Raw genomic sequence first — 19,967 nt, 5'->3', positions numbered from 1 at the left:
ATCCCTAACTAAGCACATTCTAACAGCTCTGGGGTGAGAAAGAGATGGAAAAACACTCTCAGTGCTATGATATAGCTCTATCCATGTTTGCCTACAGATGGTTTAGAGGCTCTCTGTTTGTTTGTGACTGTGCAACTCTGTCATTAGGCTCGCTCTAAAGAACATTCCGGCACTTCCAAAAGAAACACTCCGGTACTTTGTGTTCCCATTCGGGCGTCCCTGCGTCTAACGATGGGAATACAGCGAGGGGGAATAGGCTGGATGAGAGGGTGAAAAGGAAAGGGGGGGGATTGTGGTGGTGTCAAATAATGAATGAGACATGTTTTTAAAGAGGGGAAAGAAAGAGGGAGGAGGGGAAGATGAGGATGATGTAGCAGAAAAGAAACTAGGCCTAGAGACCATTCACCAGAGAGATGGTTTGTGTTTGGCATTTTCTGTGTCATTTTGGACTTTTAAATAAACTGGGTTCTTCCTTTTCAGAAGTTTTCCACTTTGAAATTTCCTAAAAGTATTTACCACGGGGTAATGCATTACAGGCCAACACTACAGCAAACATAAAATAAGTAATTAACATAACATTTAATATCTACAGTGTCTTCCATCATGTATAATGTGCAGGCCAGGGGTGGGTGCTCGATGGCTCTCTAGTGCCATCAAGTGGTTGTGTACTGTACTGTATCTGAGTTTACCCATTCTAATGTATGCATGGTAAAGATGACCATGACAAGACAATGACCTACTAGGAAATGGTTGAATGTTCTCTAAAATGACACACTCAATGTTAAGTAAGTGTGTTGGTTTTCTGATTGAAGATGGGTCCTATATGCTCACAGTGTTGCTGCCCCCGAAGACAGTCCCTTATTTTCTATTAATTGATTAACCATTGTCCAGCTCCTGTCATCACTTTGGATGTGCATAAAACCCCCACCCTGAAGTCCTAACTTCTCTCTCTCCTTCTCTCTCTATTTCTCTCTCTCTCTCTCTCTCTCTCTCTCTCTCTCTCTCTCTCTCTCTCTCTCTCTCTCTCTCTCTCTCTCTCTCTCTCTCTATGTCTCTCTCTCTTTCTCTCTCTGTACAGATATGGAGACATGGTTCCTAAGACCATTGTAGGGAAGATCGTTGGTTCTGTCTGTTCTCTGAGCGGTGTGTTGGTCATCGCCCTGCCCGTGCCCGTCATCGTGTCCAACTTCAGCCGCATTTACCACCAGAGCCAGCGGGCAGACAAGAGACGCGCCCAAAAGGTACCCAACAATGTCCCACCCTCACGCCTGCCGTGACACCATAGGTCTTGGGCCATAAAGGTCATGAACCCTGACCTGGAAGGGTCCAACAGAGCTGTATGTGGTTGCGGCAATGTCCTAGAGAGAAAAAAATCACTCGCTGTAACCGATGTCTGTGTGTCCGAGAATGGAATGGAACTCGCAAACATGCTGCTATGCACAGATACGTACTGTACACACACTCCAGCAGAGATGGAAACAGCAGAGAGTGAGTTGTTGGGCGGTAGACACAGAGTGTATTGGAGAGCACATGGAAGATTTCCAGGCTTTTGTGTTTGTGTGTGTGTGTACAAACTCAGTGTGTATGTGGGATAGTGTGTGATTATGTGTGTGTGTGTGTGTGTCTGTGTGTGTCCTTCCTGTGATATATTAACCGGAATGGCCATACGGGACCACCCCGACTTCCATATCAATAATTAGAGAAACACAGAGACGTCTCTATGTGCAAAGGAGTGGGCTACACAATGCACACATAGATATTACATGATAATTCACGGTTACTCCCTCACTCTTAAAGGCGTCCTCCAGTGATTGTATTACTTTTCCTTTTGAAAAGCGATATCCCAAGTATGAATACAGTAAAAGTACACACACTAAAGGGTAAAAAAATATGTTTTACGCAAAATAGTGTTTTTTAGACACAACTGCAAACTTCAAGGAGTTGGTCTGATGGTGCCTTTGTGATGTCATCGACCTCCCCTCTTGCTTGAGGAACAATAGAGGAGCAATAGGACCAAAAGATGAAAGCCCCCCCACACACACAAACACTTGTGTCGTGACTTACCTCGACCACTTATTGAGATGTGCCTTTTGTTAAGTAAATCAGGTGTTAAATGACTTGAAAAGTAGACTGGAGTCGGACTTTAAATTAGAACGCTAAATCCACACAGGAGACTTTGAGAAAGAGACACAGACAGACAGACAGACAGACAGACAGACAGACAGACAGACAGACAGACAGACAGACAGACAGACAGACAGACAGACAGACAGACAGACGAGGAAAGGGGGGAAAGATGGGGAGCGAGAGAGAGAATGGTGGGAGAGAGGGAAGGAGGGAAAGAGAGAGAGGGGGGAGAGAGGGAAGGAGGGAAAGAGAGAGAGGGGGGAGAGAGGGAAGGAGGGAAAGAGAGAGGGGGGGGGGAGGGGGGGGAGAGAAGGAAGATAACTCGTGCCCCTGTTGAGCATCCAGTAAGTAGCTCCCTCCCAAGAACAACAATCTGTTTTTCCATTTCGGAGGGATGATGACTGAGCTCTGGGGTTTGACTGGAAACATGGATGTTAGACAGAGATACAGGATTGCTTGTGTGTGTGTGCTACTGAACCTCGCTGTGTGTTCCTCTATTTTATTCTATTGAACCTTTATTTAACTATGCAAGTCAGATAAAAACAAATTCTTATTTACAATGACTGCCTACCAAAAGGGAAAAGGCCTCCTGCGGGGACGGAGGCTGGGATAAAAAAAAAATGTTTAAATGAAATTAAAATATAGGACAAAACACACATCACAACGAGACAACACAACACTACATAAAGAGAGAGACCTAAGACAACAACATAGCATGACAACAACACAGCATGGTAGCAACAACATGACAACAACATGGTAGCAACACAACATGGCAGCAGCACAACATGGTAGCAGCACAAAACATGGTACAAACATTATTGGGCACAGACAACAGCACAAAGGGCAAGAAGGTAGAGACAACAATACATCACACAAAGCAGCCACAACTGTCAGTAAGAGTGTCCATGATTGAGTCTTTGAATTAAGAGATTGAGATAAAACTGTCCAGTTTGAGTGTTTGTTGCAGTGTTTGTTGCAGCTCGTTCCAGTCGCTAGTTGCAGCTAACTGAAAAGACGAGCGACCCAGGGATGTGTGTGCTCTGGGGACCTTTAACAGAATGTGACTGGCAGAACGGGTGTCGTATGTGGAGGATGAGGGCTGCAGTAAATATCTCAGATAAGGGGGCAATGCTGGTGCATGCATGTGCCTGTCTGTGCATAGTGGATACCAAGTTATTTTATTCACCAACATTCACCATAAAAGAGAGTGGCCTTGGATGAATACAGCTGCAATACAAGGTTTTCATCTAGCCACTGTCAGATAGTGGGATTTACAGGCTTGGAATTTACATGTATTACTGGAGAACATATTTATAGTCTTTCAAGCGCAGTGGGTCTCTCTGCTGTTTCTAGAGGCGTGCAGAAGGATGGTATGGCTTTCTGTTTTTTATGCTCACTCACTCACTCACACTCATTCACACACACACATACACACTCACTCACACACTCACACTCACTCACGCACACATTCAGTGGCAGGCTAAATGCACGTGTGGTTTTGTTCACAAACAGAAAACCAAACTTGGTAGAATTGCCGCGAGGAAGAGTGGAGGGACTAGCGCTTATTTGCAGTATAAAAGCAACGGGCTGCTGAGTGACCTCATCGACGAGGTAACCGTGGATCCGAGTGGTGTTCTTTTGAATATATCTTTTTTCATTAATTTTATATATTTTTGGGGGGAGGGTCCGTGAGATGCCGGTTAGTGCATGCCGAAAACCCGATTGGGGGATGGGGACAAGGGGACGCACCCTTCTCCTCTCTCTCATTCAGAGCTGTTACGTCTTCCATGGTGTCCCACCTCTCTAACGTCACTATTCACCCTCGACCACCACCCCTCTCTCTCTCTCTTATTCTCTATCTCACCCCCACCAAGACTGCACTGGGGCTCTGGTGCCAACTAATGGAACTGGGGGTGAATGGCTCACACTACCGCTCCTCACCGGTGTCAGTGCATCCAATCCATGAGGCTTGGCCACAAGGTGGGGGTGGGGGGGAAGAGAACTGCCTCCCGTCACCTTCGAATGGTGAAACGGGTCTCTCTGCAACCACCCTCATCTCTACTTCCCTGCTCTTCTTCTTCTTCTCCTTTATCTGCTATTTAATTTCCATGTGTTTATTTTTTTTCTCACGTGCATTTTGGATTTCCCACGTTTTTAGCAAGGCTATGGGTATGACATCATCAGAACGCGTCATGGATCGCCATCACATGGAGGAATGAGATGCATGTCATCAGCCAGCAACCCGACGCCACATGCGGGGGCGGAGTCAAAGTGACGCAGAGAAGCTTAGTGGAGGACGGTGTCCCACACAACACTTCCAAGTTCTGAGTTCCAAATTCCACGTGTCCGAAGAACAGGATTTTATAGACATTCTCCATGGTTCATTCCTCTGCGTCTCATTGAATCCGGCCCGGTATGGAAAGGCTACGGTGGCTCTCGTGGGTCAAATGAGGCTTGAGTCAACACTGACCAACAGAAAAACAGAAAGACAGACACAAACATCAGGACAAGTAGGCCTACCAGTATACACATCAACAACAGACGTCTTGAAATGTTTTTGTTGTTGTTGAAAGGCTGAGTTTGAACCAATGAGTGACTCATCAAAAACCATGGGAGGACATTGAGCTTGGAGGGGGAGATCAATGGAGATGGACAGACCCTAATGTTCTCATAATGTTCCTGTGCCACAGCAGAAGGTTGCAGTAACGTTGTGAGAGCATTAGCTCCGTCCCTCTCTGTCTCCTGCTCTGGTTGGTTGGTCCCCTGTCTAACCCGTGGAGGGACATGTTTTGTAGTCTGTTTAAAGTGTTAATATGTGTCCATCTTTGTTTTTGTGCCCAAAAGGCATCAAAGGCAGCAGGCCAGGCGCTGGTGTGCAAGGCCAACCCCATGTTCGATACGCACCACAATCACCTATTGCACTGCCTGGAGAAGACCACGGTAAGAACAATGCTTTACAAATTACTGTGGTGGAGAATAGGAGACATATCCACTGCTGTTATCAATGTATGTTCATGACGAAGCAGAAGCCGTGAATTAAGAGTACGAGCATTTTGCTACACCCGCAATCTACTAACCACGTGTATGTGACCAATAAAATGTGATTTGAAGAGTATAGTACGGTATCCATATTAGGAAGTCGTCAGATGTCAGGCAAAACTCCTAATATGGATGCCGTAGTCTGCACTTTTGTTTTGTCTCGATCCTTGTCCACAAAAGTAACATGTGTGGTCTCTATCTCTCTCTCTCATTCCATCCTCCCCCTCTCTCTCAGAATCATGAGTTTGTGGATGAGCAAACGTTTGAGACCAGCCTACTGGAGGTTTCCATGGCGAAGCACCCGCCTCACTCCCCCTCCCTCTCCTCTGGCTCCTCCTCCCAAGGCCTGTCGTGCTGCTCGCGACGCAACAAGAGGAAGAGCTTCAACGTGCCCAACTCCAACATGACTGGAGGGCATAGGAACAGCATCCAGGAGCTTAGCACCATCCACATCAGAGAGAGACCAATCACTAACAGGTACAGACATACATGCAGTGTACACACACGTGAACAGTATCTTCTCTATTTTCACAAATGATTTCCTACTTGTTTTACAAGAAGCTAAAAGTAGCTGATGATTGCACACGCTACACATCCGCACCTACAACGAGTGAGCTCACTGAGACTCTTAGCAGGGCTTTACAGTCAGTATCAGAATGGGTAATTCACAATAAATTGGCCTTAAATCCATCTAAAACTCTTGGTTTCATATTATTTATTTGATGTATGTATTTATTATTTGTATTGAATGTTCTTGTCTAGAATTGTGTTTTACTTGGTGATGTATGTGTATGTATGTATGTTTTATGTGGACCCCATTAAGAGTTGCTGCTACATGTGTAGTATCTAATGGGGATTCTAATAAACTAAACTAAACCGTATGCAAACACACACACTGTATACACACACATACACACATTAACGAATAGAATGAAGGACCGATCGACAACAGGTACACACGCACACACACACACACACACAAACACACACACATATACTTAATACATATTCATAGACCACATAATATACACACAAATATGCATTCATAGTGGTTGTTATGGCAGCATCGCACACACACAGACACAAACACACAGTGTGCCAGTCTCTTCCCATGGTGAGTCAGTGTGTTGGTATGCTGGCTATGTCCAGCTGTGGCATGGTTTCGGTGTATGTGTGGTCCGTCTGGTCTGGGAACCCTGGCCATGGAATGTACAGTTGTCTTATCTCTCTGTGTTACTAAACACTGGACCACTTTCTCTCTGGCTGGACATCCTCTCTGTCCCTGTCTATTTCACCTTTCTTCTTCTTCTCCCCCCCTCTCCAGTCGCTCCAGTCTGAACGCTAAGTTCGAGGAGACGGTGCCTCTGAACTGCAAGCAGCCCTACATCACGGCGGCCGTCATCACGCTGCCCACGCCGCCCGTCACCACGCCCGAGAACGACGGCTCCGCCTCCTCCCCTGACTACTCACAGGCCAACATCGTCAGAGTGTCCGCACTCTAGGCCCCTCGCCCCCCACCCCCCACCCCATCTCCATGGCAACCCTAACACGGAGAGAGAGATAGAGAGAGCTAGAGAAGAGAGACCCTTCCCTGCTCCAATCAGAGAACGGAGGGGAGGGGGTAAGGGGAGGTGTGGTGGTTAGGGGGGACAGTTTAGGCTGCAGGATCCTTTTTGTTTTCCTACACGTAGCTACTACACGTCTGCTCTTGTGGTGAAATAAAGTTGCAGTGTAAAGCTGCAGCAGAAAGCTCCGCCTTGGATTTTTTGGTGGGTGAGAGACTGCGTTGCCGTGGCGACTGAGATTAGCGCCTTACAAATTAGCGGAGAGCGTTTAGCCACCTGGCTAACTAACTAACTGCAGCTACTCCCTCCAAACACTCTTCAAGGGAAAACTTACCATTACTATTTTTTCTATATTGTGTGTCTAAATGTGATGTCTTAAAACCGAAATGGGGGAGGTGGAATTTGTATTGGTTTTTATTGTTTGTTAAGGCCGTGAGTTTGACTAGAGCAGATGTATATTTGCCATGTTCTGAAATGTGTGGAGTAGGAGAGAAAAGAAAAAGTAATTTAAAATATTTTGACAAAAAGGAGAGCAAGGGGGTGTATGCACTGTGTGTGCTATGTGTGTACATCTTTTCCTAACTTATCAGGACCAGAATGTCCGGACAAGTCACCAAAATGTCCTGACAAGGTAAGAAAACTAGAAAATGTTTGAAAAGTCAGGACTGAATTTGTTAAAATTCAATTTTAGGCTTAAGGGTTAGGTTTATGGTTTGGGGTTTATGTTAGGGTTACGTTTAAGGTTAGGGTTAGGAGTTAAGGTTTAGGGTTACAGGTTGTGGTTAAGGTTAAGGTTAGGGTTAAGGTTAGGTTAAGGGCAGAGTACGCGAGTGAAGTGGAACGGAGCTGGAGCATCATCCTTCTTGCCCGCTCCAATTTTGCTCCAGTAGCGCTCATTTCACGAGCCCAGGGCATGCCCGGGTAAGCATGCATGTTTAGTCTACTTGTGTGCTGCTATAGCCCCTTTCTTTAGCTACTGGCAGCTGCAAAATCAAGGTGACTTACAAAGATGACGGCCTAGAGCAAGAGAGAGAGTGCAGTGATGTAGTGTGCAGTGATGTGTCCACAACTAAAGAATCATTGTGGAATCTGAAAAGACACATATCCCGAAAGTATGATGGTGTACTTATTACGTGCACATGCTAAAAGAAAGGAAAGAGTGTGTAGCTCATTAAGTGTGTCATTGTAGCAAAGTGTTTATCAACTAGAAATCAGATCTCTTAAAAGTTTCCTTCATTTTTGCTATATTACCTATACAATAGGCCATACTTGATTTTGTCCCAATAGGCCTGGCATATTCCAACTTTCAAGGAGCTTTCCGTTTTGGTTTGGTTATTTTTAGGCAGTGGTGGAAAAGTACAGTTTTGTCATACTTGAGTAAAAGTAAAGATACCTTAATAGAAAATGACTCAAGTAAAAGTGAAAGTCACCCAGGAAAATAGTACTTGAGTAAAAGTTTTAAAGTATTTGGTTTTAAATATACTTAAGTATGAAAAGTATAAATAATTTCAAATTGATTATATTATTATATGATTGTATAATTATATGATTATATTATTATTTTTTAATTTACGGATAGCCAGGGGCTATCCCCAACACTCAGACATAATTTACAAATGAAGCATGTGTGTTTAGTGAGTCCGCCAGATCAGAGGCAGTAGCGATGACCGGGAATGTTTTCTTGATAAACGCATAAATTGGACAATTTTCCTGTCCTGCTCAGCATTCAAAATATAGTGAGTACTTTTGGGTGTCAGGGAAAATGTATGGATTAAAAAGTACCTGATTGTCTTTACCTGATTGTCTAAAAGTAAAAGTAGTCAAAAATAGAAATTGTAAAGTACAGATACCCAAAAAAACTTCTTAAGTACTTTACACCACTGCCTTTAGGCCTACCTATGGGGGAGAAAAAAAACTGCCCAGCCTAGCAAGGGTGGCTAAAAGGATATTTACCATCCACAGTGGCTCTGAAGCGCGGATAGGATATTCTCCGCTGCTGGCCTGCTATCCAGGCACCTGACCCTGAAGGCTAAACTGGCATTTTTCGTTTAATTTGTATTTAATTATAAGTCACAGCCGATATGCGCAATTTATAGACTATAATGGTTTAATACAACAAAATGTTGAGCGCTTAATGTCCATGTCTCCCTACCAGCCTAGTGTGTCGCATTCGCAAATGCTTCACAATGCATTTCTTTGTAGGCTATAGCCTTGAAATAATTGAAATAATATAGCCTAAGTACTTCATTTCCGTTCCTTATTAGGCTCCCTGTTTGGCTCCTGACCTATTTCGAGTGTTTATCAGTGTTGTAGTACTCGAGTCTCATGTCCGGTCTCGAGACCACGTATTGAGTGTCTTGATCTTGTCTCGGTGTCGGATACATTTGTACTCTTGTCTTGACTCGGTCTAGGACAGTGAGGACGCAAATTTCTCCCGAGACCAGCTGAGACCAGAGAAGTAAAAAAAACGAGTAATATCAGCTTCAAATCAATCAGCTCATAAAACTGCTTCGCCAGGCCAAATATACACTCCTTTCTTGAAACATTAGTACAGTATGTTAACATACGTTATATCTATTACAGACATGTTTGCGCAGTGGCGAACCTATAGGCCTTCGGTGTGTGATAGGTTCGTGATTCTGAAAGGACAGCAACCGTAATACCAGGCTATACGCAGGCATAAACCGTATACCCACGTTTTTTCAGTGGGCATTGCGTATACTGACTGCTTAATCCCTACTGGTGCATAAAAAAGTAGTGTAGTGGAGGTACAAGATGTATCAATTATGTGGTACAATAGAGAAATCATGCACAAAGTAGCCTACACAATCACAAGTGTTGGTTAGTAGGCCATTTTTGATGCGCAATTGTCATCATGTGCTGCTTGCATCAGGATCATAGACATGGATGGGCCTGGGTGGACAGAACCACTCACTGGGGAGCCAGGCCCACAGGCTCACCCAATCAGATTGATGTAGTTTAAGCATTGTTGTGGACACGAGACCATTACATTTTAGTATTTTTTCAAATTTTGAGAGTGAAAATCTGAAAAATCTATTGGAAAACACAGGTTGCCATTCCTTCGCTGGGCGGGCCATTTGGGAACTTTTTAGCAAAATGTGAGTGTACCCACTTCTCCAGGTACCACTACACCACTGCTTAGGGCTGATGGAAAGACAGCAGTCACACACAGCATGGTGATAAAGGATAAGCAGTCCATAAACTCGGACATAATAAGCCAGTAGGTCCCAATCATAAGAATACAAAACACAACCATTAAGCATTTCCCAATCAAAATGTACAACTATTTCCTCCCGTTGCAAAAATAGCACATTTGACAGTGGAACTGACAGCGTTCTAACTACTTTGCAGATATAAAACAGACAATCATAATATCAGTCAAAAAATATAAAATTCCCAGTTTATGCTACAAAAAAAAGTTTAGAAGAGATTTTAAAAATAGTTTACACTTGACTCAACGTTCCATGATGTACACTAAGGCATTGTTGGCAGAATAGATGGATGCAGTTCAATGCATGATTAATATAATGAATATAATGAGTGACTGACTTTTTCCCCTCATATTGTTATTCGGTGGCTATACACAGCTAGACATGCAGGTGTCATTTGGTTAGCTAGCAAGAACTTGAACGAGTGCTATTCAGTTAGCATACAGTTGAAGTCGGAGGTTTACATACACCTTAGCCAAATACATTTAAACTCAGTTTTTCACAATTCCTGACATTTAATCCTAGAAAAAAATCAGTTAGGATCACCACTTTATTTTAAGAATGTGAAATGTCAGAATAATAGTAGAGAGAATGATTTCTTTCAACTTTAATTTCTTTCATCACATTCCCAGTGGGTCAGAAGTTTACATACACTCAATTAGGATTTGGTAGCATTGCCTTTAAATTGTTTAACTTGGGTCAAACATTTCGGGTAGCCTTCCACAAGCTTCCCACAATAGGTTGGGTGAATTTTGGTCTGACTTTGTTGTCCTTAAGCCATTTTGCCACAACTTTGGAAGTATGCTTGGAGTCATTGTCCATTTGGAAGACCCATTTGCGAGCTAGCTTTAACTTCCTTGACTGATGTCTTGAGATGTTGCTTCAATATATCCACATCATTTTCCTTCCTCATGTTGCCATCTATTTTGTGAAGTGCACCAGTCCCTCCTGCAGCAAAGTACCCCCACAACATGATGCTGCCACCCCCGTACTTCACGGTTGGGATGGTGTCCTTCGGCTTGCAAGCCTCCCCCTTTTCCTCCAAACATAACGATGGTCATTATGGCCAAACAGTTCTATTTTTGTTTCATCAGACCAGAGGACATTTCTCCAAAAGTACGATCTTTGTCGCCATGTACAGTTGCAAACCGTACTCTGGCTTTTTTATGGCGGTTTTGGAGCAGTGGCTTCTTCCTTGCTGAGCGGCCTTTCAGGTTATGTCGATATAGGACTCGTTTTACTGTGGATATAGATACTTTTGTACCTGTTTCCTCCAGCATCTTCACAAGGTAATTTGCTGTTGTTCTGGGATTGATTTGCACTTTTCGCACCAAAGTACGTTCATCTCTAGGAGACTGAACGCGCCTCTTTCCTGAGCGGTATGATGGCTGCGTGGTCCCATGGTGTTTATACTTACGTTCTATTGTTTGTACAGATGAATGTGGTACCTTCAGGCATTTGGAAATTTCTCCCAAGGATGAACCAGACTTGTGGAGGTCTACATTTTTTTCTGAGGTCTTTGCTGATTTCTTTTGATTTTCCCATGATGTCAAGCAAAGAGGCATTGAGTTTGAAGGTAGGTCTTGAAATACATCCACAAGTACACCTCCAATTGACTCAAATTATGTCAATTAGCCTATTAGAAGCTTCTAAAGCCATGACATAATTTTCTGGAATTTTCCAAGCTGTTTAAAGGCACAGTCAACTTAGTGTATATAAACCTCTGACCCACTGGAATTGTGATACAGTGAATTATAAGTGAAATAATCTGTCTGTAAACAATTCTTGAAAAAATTACTTGTGTCATGCACACAGTAGATGTCCTAACCGACTTGCCAAAACTACAGTTTGTTAACAAGAAATTTGTGGAGTGGTTGAAAAACAAGTTTTAATGACTCCAACCTATGTGTATGTAAACTTCCGACTTCAACTGTATCTCTTGCGTTCGCAAATTCACTCTGGCTATCTCCTCCAATTTAAGAGCACTCTCGTCTGAGTGTGCGAGAGTGCAAAACAACTGATGAATTTACAAATGTGCAACACCCGCTGAATATGACCATTGTCTGTAAACGTAGACAAAAAAGTAATAGTTAGTGAAGATCGCTCTAGATAACATGTAAACAGCCCAACCAGCTCTGCTACGTTGAGTAAAATGGTCAGAGTGAGGTGTTCTCTCATTTGTGTCTAGAAGCAGCTAGCTAGCAAGTTAGCCAACTTTAACCAGTTAGCTTGGGTACTTGGTTGGGACAAGCATGCATTGGCAGGCAAGCTGCAGAAGGACGAGGAGACTACCATTTTGTGTTTTTTGGCGAAAGCGCTCTAATGATATAAAGTCGCACTGTTGCAACTGCCTGTAAACACACAGTCCAGTTCAAAGTGAATGATGGCAGGCCCGTGTGGAAAATGGCTTGCTTAAAGGCCTACTGTAGCTCTGATTGGCTATAGCTCACCAGTGTGTAGACTCCGGGCCTCGACAAGACAGATGTTTTCATTCGGTTTTATTTACTGCAGTGTCTATTAATTGATAACACCTGCTGCAACTGCTGCAAACTAGCCGACAACAAATGCTAGCTAGCTAGACCGTGGGAAACTACTGCTCGCTATTGCGTAGTGACCTGATGGGCCGTCAAGAAGGCAACATTTTCCATACATTTTGGAAAAAACGGTCCCAACTATTAAGTCAAAATGTGATTGGTTGATTCTACTGTCACTCCAAATGTTTGCCCTAATACCGTTGAATGGTGGATGCATTTATCTAGATTCTGATAGCCACGGACTGACTTAGCTAGCTAGATTTATCTCCCCAGAGACCAGCAAAGAAAATCCTGGTTTGATCTTTTTTTCTCTTCAGTGTTAACCCTTTCCTTTTCAACAAAACTAAATAGATTAAATCAGAACATCATTGAAAATAATATCATTATTATTATAGTATTATAATAATTATTTTATAAATCCTTAGTCCTTCTCTGAAGGCGTAGAAGGCCCATTGTTCCCCACTGTGTTTGGATTAGTAATATTTGAAGAGTGGCTCTATTTTCCTCAACATGCATTTCTTCACTATTCAGAATATCTAAAGAATCCACATGCTGTTCTGAAATATGACCACAGAAATACTGGACCTTTTGAACTCTTATTATAGTGGTGATTTGACAAAATTGCAATCATGGTCTCACATTTTTCTGGTCTTGGTCTTGACTCGGTCTCGGACCCCTTGTCACCCTCCTGGTCTTGGTCTTGAATCGATCTCGCTTTAGGTGGTCTCGAACACAACACTGGTTTATATGCTGTTTAATGTGACATATAGTCTATTTTAAATGATGAGCACTTCTTACATTCACCGTTTTATTTTTATGATAATACTTTTCATTCAAATCATATGGTTTGGTTTCAATACTTCAAAACCAATTAGTAGGTCCAGGTAGTCACAAAAATAGATATGTGTTGGTTAAATTGCGATTTAATGAATGGAGCGAATTTGGAGCAGCAGTTTTCTTTCTGGTGAGAGAGGAGCGTTTTTTAGGGGAGTGGTTGGAAAGAACGTGGTGCTCCATGAGCAGTGAGCGGGATTTCCTACCGCTCAACTCCGCTCACGTACTCTGGTTAAGGGTTAGGGTTAGTTTAGGGGTTAGGGAAAATAGGATTTTGAATTGGAATACATTTCTACTCCCCAAAAAGTCTTGAAAAGTGTGTGCATGTGGGTGTGGGTGTACATGGTTTCCAACCTTATCAGGATCGCAATGTCCTAACAATTCACCAGAATGGCCTGATGAGGTAGGAAAACAAGGACATTTTTGAAAAGTCAGGACGTTTTCATGTCCTGAAGGGTTAGGTTTAGGGTTTGGGGTTAGGGTTATGTTTTCTGTGTGCCTGTGTATGTGTGTTTTTAGTTTTACTATTCTTGTGGGGACCAGAAGTCCTCACAAGGACAGTAAAACAAGGAACATTCGGACAAGTGGAAAAATTTTGCCGGTCCCCACAAGGAAAAAGGCTATTTTAAGGGTTAAGTTTAGGTTTAGGGTTAGGGTTACATTTAGGGTTAGGGTTCAGGTTAAGGTTTGGTTTAAGAGGGTTTCTGTTTGTGCTGGTATCAAACCTTGGGTTGAGCGGGCCTATTGCAACTTTCTGCTCTGTCTGTATATTGCAAGTCAGTGTTAAGGTTAGGGTTAAGGGTAAGGAGTTAGGGAAAATAGGATTTTGAATGGGAATCAATTGTTTAGGGAGGGCTACTGTGTGTGGGGGGAGGGCTTTGTGCGTGTGTGTGTGTGTGTGTGCGCATGACCCCATTGCTCTCACCTGTATGTGTATGTGTGACATTAGCATGAGCAATAAGGGTTGAGTCCTCAGTGTGTGTGCTGTATATATTGGTGATCTAGCATATCACACTCGCCCTTTCTCTCAGAGCTGACTTACTTGTGTACCTACTTATATGAAAGAGATGATTGTTCCTCTCCTGTCCGTCCTGTCCTCTCTAACCGAACGGCCATTGTGAATACTGAATACCTTTGATGCCATTTTGAAACTATCCTTCTCTCTCAACCAGAGTTGACTACTTCATTTGTCGTGGTTTATCGTTCAAAGCAGCACCCACATGATGCCTGACCTTGAAATGGGTTTATTGTTTCTTTTATTGAGGGTTTATTGAGGTTTTTATAGATATATCGATGAGTTTATCCAAACTCCAATGTTGTGTTTTGTCTTGTTTTATGCATCGTGGACATGCTAAAGCAGATTGACTGAGGGGAATAGAAGAAGTCTTATATGAACACACAGATATTTGAGTCCATTCCATTTTGATACAAAGCTGATTTCCTTCTGAATATGAGGATAAAACTGTGATTAGACTTTTATTTTGAAGGTCTCTGTTCATTTGAAGTGCATGTGTTTGCTACAGACAGTTTGAAGTTTGTTTTGTTCCTGATTTGTACCACACAAGCCTCCATACTTTATCACCAAATGGGGGTTTGGTATGGAAAATGAAAATCAAAGTGTAAAGAAAGCTCCTGTACCAGTCTACCAAACATGATTGACTGAAAGTGTTTATTGAGCTGACGCTCTATGATAATTCTATCTTGTCGTGATTGATAGGGCTCAGCTATCATCGTAGCTAGAACACTCTCAGCGCTTGGCGGGGATGGAATCCTGTAACCATTCCAAATCAGTACAACAAAATCAATGCAAATGCATTGAATGACACTTTAATATCCAGCGAGCTGATTTAACGATATTCTATTTCTCGGCTGTGAGATCTCGGGAGGTTTTATCGAGAACTTGTCATTTCCGATGACGATGGATATTTTTCTTTTCCGCTTTTACGTTTTCCAAGATGGCTGACGTTGGTGGACTGAACGTGGCTCTTGAGACTGCTGAAGTGAATGCCACACCCCCTGCTCAAACCCCCGCCCCTTTCCCACCGCCCCGCCCCCAAACCTGTCCACTTCACCATCACTGCTTGACTATGACGTGACATATGCAACAATTTTTTGGTTTGTTGGTAAAGATATGCTTTGTATCAGAGAGCAGAGGGAGTGGGAGAGAGACAATAGAGAAACACAAATACATATTTTTTAAAATATCAAATGATGTTGAAATATCTGTCTTTTTCTGTTCATGTAAAAAAGAAAAAAAGAATTACAACTGTTGCTAGTACACATGTGCTGTAAATTGTTCTTTGGTGTAGTAAAAATCATCATGGTTTAGTCGTTTTTAAAAATCAGTTTCACCGAAGGTTCTAGTGTCTTATTTTAGTTAGCCTTCTGCTCCACCGCATTTTAAGAACCGGCTTAATATTTTTCTAAGAGAAAATGCATGCGTTTGCTGGAGAACTTTGGGTTTAGTGTTGCACAAGGGCAGGCGTTGTCTCTGGATACATCCCAAATGGCACCCTGTTCCCTATATAGTGCACTACTTTTGATCAGGGCACATTGGGCTCTGGTCAAACGTAGTGCACTATATAGGGAGTAGGGTGCCATTTGGGACACAGCCTCTGTCTTTCAATTTCCATGCCTAAGTGAAAAACTTTTAGGGGTGGAGGAGTGTACTAAGGTCTTGTACATGAGATTATGTAAATTGAAGAAGTTAAAAGGATGATTATATGACGATTACTTTTGATCTGTTACAGCTTGTGTTGACAAAAATACTGTATATGAATTATTGAAAAGATATTAAAAAAATACAATTCAATTGTTTAGTCCGGTGCAGTGTCTATGAGTAAATAGAATAAATCATTGTCCTATTAAAATACTTATATAAGACTGGTTGTCTTCTTTTGACATCAACATTTAGATGTTTTCAAAGTCAATGTACGGTCTGCTTTGCTGCACCGGTATCATGTACTGTATTTCTGCTTATACGCTATGTTGTATACCCACATATTTCAGTGTATCTTCTGCACCAAAGAACACATATTGCTGTTGATACAACATGTACAGTGCCTTTAGAAAGTATTCACACCCCTTGAATTTTTCCACATGTTGTTGTGTTACAGGCTGAATTTAAAATGGATAAGTTGTCGGAGAGGACAAAAAACGCTCAGGGATTTCACCATGAGGCCAATCAGTGGTGACTTTAAAACAGTTACGGAGTTTAATAGCTGCAGGAGAAAACTGAAGATGGATCAACAACATTGTAGTTACTCCACAATACTAACCTAATTGACAGAGTGAAAAGAAGGAAGCCTGTACAGAATATTTTTTTTTTCCAAAACATGCATCCTATTTGCAACAAGGCACTAAAGTAATACTGCAAAAAATGTGGCAAAGCAATTCACTTTTTGTCCTGAATACAAAGTGTTTTGTTTGGGGCTAATCCAATACAACACATAACTGAATTTTATAATTGTCAAGCATTGTGGTCTCTGCATCATGTTATGGGTATGCTTGTAAGGACTCAGGAGTTTTTTTAAGATAAAAAAGAAACGAAATGGAGCTAAGAACAGGCAAAATCCTAGAGGAAAACCTGGTTCAGTCTGCTTTCCCCCAGACACTGGGAGATTAATTCACCTTTCAGCAGGACAATAACCTAAAACACAAGGCCAAATCTACACTAGAGTTGCTTACTAAGAAGACAGTGAATGTTCCTGAGTGGCCGAGTTACAGTTTTGACTTAAATCTGTTTGAAAATCTATGGCATGACCTGAAAATGGTTGTCTAGCAATGATCAACAACCAATTTGACAGAGCTTGAAGAATTTTGAAAAGAATAATGGCACATGTTGCACAATCAAATGTTGCACAATTGACATTACGGAGTATTTTGTGTAGATCGTTGACCAAATATGACAATTAAATCAATTTTAATCACACTTTGTAACACAACAAAATGTGGAAAAAGTCAAGGGGTGTTATACTTTCTGAAGACACTATATAATGATAGTCCTATAGCTGTGAGTGGAGACATGATGGGGTGAGGGGGTGCAGTCTTGTCCAATCTCAGCCATACAATATGGAGCAGGAGAGTCTATCTCCCAGGGTAATTTCTCTCTGCACTGTGAATGTATTAGCATATTTCTCATAAGGGAGTTGGCCTGTCTGTGTGTGTGTGTGTGTGTGCATGTGTGTCTGTCTTTGCCTGTGTGTGTGTGTATGTGCACATCTGTGTGTGTGTGTGCGCGCACATTTGTCTATCTGTATTAGCATATTTCTCATCAGGGAGTTAGTAATTGAGATGTTTTGGGAGGATGTGTGGTCCCTCAGCTTCCCAGGGTACATTGCAGATGACATGCATCAGGGGGAAAACTGAAGCGGGACTTACCCAAGCAGCATGCCAGCACATAGACTATTTCTGCCCCAGCTATTTTTACACAGGGGTCAGAGGGTAATGGTTTTATTTCTGCCGCTGGCTCCTTTTACTGTACACCGAGAAAGAAAGGGAGGGGAGAGAGAAAGGGAGGGGAAAGAGAGTATGTGTTTGTATCCCTCTGTCCCCATGTCTACTGTGAATTTGTCCTAAAGCAGTGACCCGCTTGTCTCCAAAGAGACTTGTGGGATTGAGACAGTCCTTTCTCCCTGACTTCTCTACTGTTATTCAAAACTAAATTCAGAGAGCAAAATATCATAGATCTGTATCAATTAGACAGAGACTAAGAACAGAGGGAAAGGGATCTAGGCCTGATATATCTGCAGTACCAGTCAAAAGTTTGGGCAAACCTACTAATTCCAGGGTTTTTCTTTATTTTTACTATTTTCTACATTGTAGAATGATAGTGAAGACATCAAAACTATGAACTGACACATATGGAATCATGTAAGCAAAAAAGTTTTATTAAAAAATCTAAATATATTTTATATTTGAGATTCTTCAAAGCAGCAACCCTTTACCTTGATGACCGCTTTGCACATTCTTGGCATTCTCTCAACCAGCTTCATGAGGAAGTCACCTGGAATGCATTTCAATTAACAGGTGTGCCTCCTTAAAAGTTAATTTGTGGAATTTCTTTCCCTCTTAATGCGTTTGAGCCAATCAGTTGTGTGACAAGGTAGGGGTGATGAACAGAAGGTAGCCTTATTTGGTAAAAGACCAAGTCCATATTATAGCAAGAACAGCTCAAATAAAAAAAGAGAAACAACAGTCCATCATTACTTTAAGACATGAAGGTCAGTCAATGTGGAAAATTTCAAGAACTTTGAACATTTCTTCAAGTGCAGTCGCAAAAACCATCAAGTGCTATGATGAAACTGGCTCTCATGAGGACCGCCACAGGAAAGGAGGACCTAGAGTTACCTCTGCTGCAGAGGATAAGTTAATTCGAGTTACCAGCCTCAGAAATTGCAGCCCAAATAAATGCTTCCCAGAGTTCAAGTAACAGACACATCTCAACATCAACTGTTCAGAGGAGAGTGCGTGAATCAGGCCTTTATGGTCGAAATGCTGCAAATAAACCACTACTAAAGGACACAAATAATAAGAAGAGACTTGCTTGGGCTAAGAAACACAAGCAATGGACATTAGACCAGTGGAATTTTTGGTTCCAACCACCGTGTCTTTGTGAGACGCAGAGTAGGTGAAAGGATATCTCTGCATGTGTAGTTCCCACCGTGAAGCATGGAGGAGGAGATGTGATGGTGTGGGGGTGCTTTGCTGGAGACACTGTCTGTGATTTATTTAGAATTCAAGGTACACTTAACCAGCATGGCTACCACAGCATTCTGCAGCAATACACCATCTCATCTGGCTTGCGCTTAGTAGGACTATCATTTGTTATTCAACAGGACAATGACCCAACACACCTCCATGCTGTGTAAGGGCTATTTGACCAAGAAGGAGAGTGATGGAGTGCTGCATCAGATGACCTGACCTCAACTCAATTGAGATGGTTTGTGATGAGTTGGACCGCAGAGGGCAGGAAAAGCAGCCAACAAGTGCTCAGCATTTGTGGGAACTCCTTCAAGACAGTTGGAAAAGCATTCCAGGTGAAGCTGGTTGAGAGAATGCCAAGAGTATGCAAAGCTGTCATCAAGGCAAAAGGTGGTTACTTTAAAGAATCTAAAATATAAAATATATTTTGATTTGTTTAACACTTTGTTGGTTGCTACATGATTCCATATGTGTTATTTCATAGTTTTGATGTCATCCCTATTATTCTGCAATGTAGAAAATAGTAAAAACAAAGAAAATCCTTTGAATGAGTAGGTGTGTCCAAACTTTTGACTGGTACTGTATGTGAGGAAAGAGGAATGAAGAGGCTTACTGTCTGTACACCACACTGTTTCTCTCTTTCTCTCTCTCACACACACACACACACACACACACACACACACACACACACACACACACACACACACACACACACACACACACACACACACACACACACACACACACACACACACACACACACACACACACACGTATCCCACTAGGATGAATAAGTGAATAGACGTAGGAGGCAGAGAGGAGGGGAGAGACAGCGACCAGCAAGAAAACAATATGTCTTTTGTAACCCACTGTGACAGCGGCGCTACACGCCTTTCCCTCTTTCATAAATCATATCCTTCACATTGTCAAGC

At 42.3% G+C, this 19,967-nt stretch overlaps 1 protein-coding gene across 2 annotated transcripts in view; it reads left to right on the top strand.

The window, feature by feature from the left end:
- The window catches only part of LOC120049402 (potassium voltage-gated channel subfamily D member 2-like), a 162,190-nt gene extending 155,436 nt beyond the window's left edge, over positions 1–6,754 (top strand). The window contains exons 2-6 of one of the 2 annotated variants that reach the window (XM_038995670.1): positions 1,079–1,241; positions 3,643–3,741; positions 4,975–5,070; positions 5,405–5,646; positions 6,494–6,754. In XM_038995670.1, coding sequence (XP_038851598.1) covers positions 1,079–1,241; positions 3,643–3,741; positions 4,975–5,070; positions 5,405–5,646; positions 6,494–6,671 — 778 coding nt within the window. In that variant the 3' untranslated portion in view covers positions 6,672–6,754. Of the gene's footprint in view, positions 1–1,078; positions 1,242–3,642; positions 3,758–4,974; positions 5,071–5,404; positions 5,647–6,493 lie in introns of both variants that reach the window. The other variant, XM_038995669.1, reaches the window with a different exon arrangement.
- The last annotated feature ends 13,213 nt before the right edge of the window (positions 6,755–19,967 follow it).

Source organism: Salvelinus namaycush, chromosome 6 (genome assembly GCF_016432855.1).
Source record: "Salvelinus namaycush isolate Seneca chromosome 6, SaNama_1.0, whole genome shotgun sequence".
Classification (NCBI taxonomy): domain Eukaryota; kingdom Metazoa; phylum Chordata; class Actinopteri; order Salmoniformes; family Salmonidae; genus Salvelinus; species Salvelinus namaycush.
The sequence above is the reverse complement of the archived record's forward strand: the minus strand, read 5'-3'. Positions and strand labels throughout refer to the sequence as shown.